The sequence below is a fragment of the Austrofundulus limnaeus genome, unplaced genomic scaffold, assembly GCF_001266775.1.
Source record: "Austrofundulus limnaeus strain Quisiro unplaced genomic scaffold, Austrofundulus_limnaeus-1.0 Scaffold2267, whole genome shotgun sequence".
Lineage (NCBI taxonomy): Eukaryota > Metazoa > Chordata > Actinopteri > Cyprinodontiformes > Rivulidae > Austrofundulus > Austrofundulus limnaeus.
The window spans coordinates 7,947-12,955 of record NW_013954669.1 but is presented as its reverse complement, the minus strand read 5'-3'; the positions used below and the strand labels follow the sequence as shown (position 1 = coordinate 12,955).

Sequence of the window (5,009 nt, the reverse complement as noted above, 5' to 3'; positions counted from 1 at the left end):
GAACAGTAGTTATATGCATAACATTACGTTTTGATTCATGTAAAATTTTGCTTCCACTTCACAATTGTATACCACTTTGTGTTGGTCTTTCACATTAAATTCCAGTGAAATATATTTATGTTTGTGGTTGTAATGTGACAAAATATGGAAAAGTTCAAGGGGTATGAATACTTTTGCAAACCACTGTATGTATATATTTAAGAGACAGATAAAAGCTAGTTTTCTGAAGGTATATGGAAAAGTAAAATGTGAAGCTATATGAATAGTTGTTTGAGTTGATGTTTTTATTTTTATTTAGTATTGTTTTGTAAATTATGTTGTGTTTGAATATACATATTCTGGGGATAAAAGGGGCAGTAAGATTTATTCTTCTTCTGCTACCTTTCATTTTATTTTGATTTTCGATTTGTGTATTTTCTTTGTTTTTATTGTATATAGTTATTTTTTATTGAAATGAATAAATTTTTTGAATTGAATTGAAAAAACAATCTGACCTGAGATCAGAAACTGTGTGCAGCAGAGACACTATGGACTGGGTGGTCTCTGCTGGTATGAAGGTCCACAGCAGCTTCAGTTTAACATCATGGCTGTGTCTGAGGATGAAGAGCAGAGCAGCACAGTCCTCTGAGTCCAGCTCTCTGCAGCTCAGGTTGATCACATGATCCAGTGACCTCAGTAAACTGGGTATCATGTGACCYGCCTGGAACCTGTAGATCTCTCTGATCCAAGTCCTCACAAAGACAGGACTGGACCTGAAAGCAGACAGAGGATTTTACAGCATTGCTTTGTTTTGTTACAGGAATCAGAAAAAAATAATGAAATGAAACAAAATGAACTGTTTATCTGATAAATGTTTTAAAAATATTCTAATGGTCACCTTTTAATTATGATTCTGTCCAGGAACGGCAGCAGATCTGCAGCTCTGTCCTGTAGGAAGCGATTCTTCCTCAGGCTCACAGTGATGCTCTGAGCTGACGGCTGCTGCAGCAGAAAATGAAGCAGCTTCCAGTTCAGACAGTAGGAGGACAAATCTCCACCAGCTTTACTCAAGAAGGACAACACCAGGTCCTGGTCYTGGATCTCATGGAGGAGGACCAGAAGCTCCTGAAAACTGCTGTCGTTCAGKCTGAGGAGATCATAAATGAAACTAGTCAGTATGTCCTGATGCATCTCAGTAATCCAGGTAAAAAATCAAAAAGAAAAAAAATAGTATGTAATAGTCAGTAGAAACTAGTCAGTATGTTTTCAAAGAATCTATAATCAGTTCTGTTGATGAAGTTGGAGTTCCTCAGGGTTCTGTACTTGGACCCAAGTTATTTATTTTATATGTGAATGACTTTTAAAATGTGTTCTATTTGCAGATGATACAAGATTTCTTGGACGCCTCCCTGGTGAGGTGTTCTGGGCATGTCCCACTGGGAGGAAGCCCAGAGGAAGACCYAGGACACGCTGGAGGGACTATGTTTCTCGGCTGGCCTGGGAACACAGTCTCTGAAGCCATCCTGTGTCCACCACCATTCCTGTAAAATAAACACTGTTTTAAATTTGTACATAACTTTGTCTGAGACACATTGCCATTTCACCTTCCTTGACACTAGATTTACTAAAACCTAACAGTTTGTTCTGGCCAYCATAATGTCAAGAAACGGCTCTGAGAATCCTCGGCCCACTCTCCTACAGAGGGTGATTATTGGAAAGAAAATAATGGAGTTGTTATCCCAACAGAGAACTTCTCATTCTAACTTGAATGAACTCAGAGGATTGATTCAGCGCATATCCGAGAGATTAGATAAGTTAACTCCGCCTACCTCAACCACCCAACCGACTCAAGCCTCAACTTCCAATGCCAGAAATCCTTCAAGCACCACCCAACATCGCAAGCCGGWGCCGCGCGCCATCATGATTTTCGATGGTAGTCCTGACCAGTGTGGAGGTTTCCTATTACAGTGTGAGTTGATCTTCGCACTTTCATCTTCTGCTTTCCTCACTTCTGCCTCACGAATCACACACATCATTTTATCGCTGCATGGTCTACCATTAGATTGGGCAAACTCTTTTTTACAAACTCACTCAATTCACTCTGTCAAGTACAGTTTTTATCAATGAGTTGAAACGTATTTTTCACGTTCCCGTCCGCCAGGAGGAGGCAGCGCGCCAGTTGTTATCATTACGCTAAGGCAAATCATCTGTTGCAGATCATGCCATCCACTTCCGGGTCATCGCGGCTAAGACTGGTTGGGACGAAACAGCGCTTAGGGGAACCTTTGCCAGCTTGCTGTCTGAACACACCATGGACCAACTAGCGCTACGCRATGATCCAGAGAGTTTGGATGCATTAAAAGACCTAGCAATTAAAATTGATAATCGCCTCCGTGAAAGACGCAGAAAACCCCAAGTTTGGCTCCCAACTTAAGTCAACCAGACCCAAGAAAGACGTGAGTCATTTAATAATAATCCTGTTGTCCCCAGCAAACTCGAACCTGAACCAATGCAGATTGGAAGAGCCAGACTCACACCCTAGGAGAGACAGAGGCGTATGGCAGCAAAAGAGTGCCTTTATTGTGGACAAAAAAGACATTTCATCGCTTCATGCCCGGTGAAGTCAAACTCCCACAMTCACCAGCTAAACAGGGGATCCTGGTGAGTGAAGCACGTTGTGCCCCCGAMTCTCGATTAACTCTACCTGCAAATATTCTTCACAAGGATGGACATTTTTCTATTGAGGCATTGGTGGATTCAGGTGCTGAGAGTAGCCTCATCTYTAAGGATCTGGTGGATCTTCTCCAACTTCAGACTCGACGTCTTCCCCAACCTATCCCGTTGACTGGGATTACTGGAACGAGACTCTCCCACATCACCCATGAGACTTTGGAATTTCAGTTCATCGTGTCGGGAAACCACAAAGAGAAGGGTGAGTTCATGATTTTTGAATCCCCTACTCCCCAGCTCATTTTAGGTTTCCCTTGGCTTAACAAACACAACCCAGTCATTGATTGGTCTAATAAGAGGGTTTCTAGCTGGAGTAATTACTGTTTACAGAACTGTCTAAAAGCTGCCACTTATCCCACCTACAAAATAAAGGTGACCTCCAACACTACTGACTTGTCAAATGTTGCAGTCATTTACCATGATTTAGCTGCTTTGGTCAATAAAAGTAAAACTCTATCACTTYCACCTCATTGCCATTTTGACTGTGCCATTGAACTTTTACCKGGTGYTCCACTTCCGTCGAGTAGGTTATACATCATGTCTCTTAGCGAAAAACAAACCATGTAGAATTACATTGAGGAATCTCTAAATTCTGGTATTATTCGCCCCTCCACTTATCCATTGGGGGCAGGATTTTTTTTCGTGGCCAAAAAAGACAAAACCCTCAGACCCTGCATTGACTACAGGGGTTTGAATGCTATCACTACAAAAACAAGTACCCACTCCCTTTGATTAACTCTATCCACAAGCAATTACTTACCGCTACTGGTTTTTCAAAACTTGATTTACACAATGCCTGCCACTTACTTCGCTTCAGAGTAGGCAATGAGTGGAAGACGGCTTTCAAAACTCAGTTTGGCCATTTTGAGTATTTGGTTATGCCATTCGGCCTCACTAATGCCCCTGCTGTTTTTCAAAATCTGATAAATGATGTTCTCCGAGATCTGATCAACAAGTTTGTTTTCGTCTACCTTGAYGATATTCTCATTTACTCACCCAGAGAAAAGACTCCTCTCATCGTCAAGAGATGATCATTAGAGGGGGGGTATTGTAGGGTTTCCGTCTCTTATCTCCCTCTGCTGGGCAGTTGCACYAATTGTCTCCCTCAGGTGTTGGTGATTGTCATAATCAAGAGAGGGATACTTAAGGAGAACACTCACCTGTGGTCGACGCCAGAACTTACAATTCTTGTTGGTACGAGTCCTTCTCTGGCCCCGTGAGTGTACTACACATTTTGTGTTGATGATATTGCTCTTTGTCTCCAGTGATTCCTGCGACTGCATCTCCTGAGCCCCTCTGATTGTTCAAGCTGAAGACTTCTACCATCACCTATCTATGCACTCACCTGCCTGAGTCCTCATCCTCTGTGGTCTTCCCTCGTCACTCGCCTGGATCATCTCACCTGTAAATACACTGGGCGAACTCACCTGTAAATATATGTACAGCTCACTGAATGTCTTTCCTTATCACTCACCTGGATCATCTCACCTGTAAATACACTGGGAGAACTCACCTGTAAATATATGTTCAGCTCACTCCATGTCCTGCAACGAACGCCAATCTGCAAAGACAACTGTAAGTGGACATCTCTCAAACTATCTACAATAATTCAACTACTTACTTCCTGGTCAAAGATCCTAATTATTGTTCTCCTCTTGCAGTCTCTGAAGCCATMCTGCCCATTTCTCCACATTCCACTTTTGGACTTAATCCTTGTTTCGATGCGATGGGTCACATATAAATAATTTAAGAACAAAAATAGCTAAATCTATTAGTACTGTACTGTACTGAGTGCTGTATAAAGTAAGAGAGTTGTTCAAAAATAAAGCATTGTTTATGTTGTAAAATGTTATAATTGTACCACATTTAATTTACTGTATTGTAGTTTGGGGTAACGCTTGCAAAGCCATTACAAATCCTATTTTTATTTTACAGAAAAGAGCTATAAGAATTATTAGTAGAAAAAAATTACAGCTATCCATTAAATATATTGTTTTATGAATTGAAATTATTGAAATTCTATGATTTGGTTGATTATAATATTTTGCTGTTTATGCATACAGCATGATACATAAACAGCGCTACACATACATGATATATGATAAAAGTTGGTAATCTGTGGGACTATTGAGGAACATAATGTGAATCTATTTGAATTGTTTGAGTTTATATTTTAATTTAGCTTTGGTGTTTGTTTTTGTGTGTGTGTGTTTTTTCAGTTGTTTTTATTTATTTATTTTTTAAATTCTCTTATTTAGAACATATTCTGGGGATAAAAGGGGCAGATATAAGATTTATTC

At 40.4% G+C, this 5,009-nt stretch overlaps 1 protein-coding gene across 1 annotated transcript in view; it reads right to left on the bottom strand.

Moving 5' to 3' along the window:
- The window catches only part of LOC106537358 (uncharacterized), a gene marked incomplete at its 5' end in the record, with an annotated part of 11,901 nt that overhangs the window by 5,463 nt on the left and 1,429 nt on the right, over nucleotides 1-5,009 (bottom strand). Inside the window, 2 exon segments of the mRNA XM_014034735.1 lie at nucleotides 495-752; nucleotides 878-1,125. Of these exon segments, the coding sequence (XP_013890189.1) occupies nucleotides 495-752; nucleotides 878-1,125 (506 nt within the window).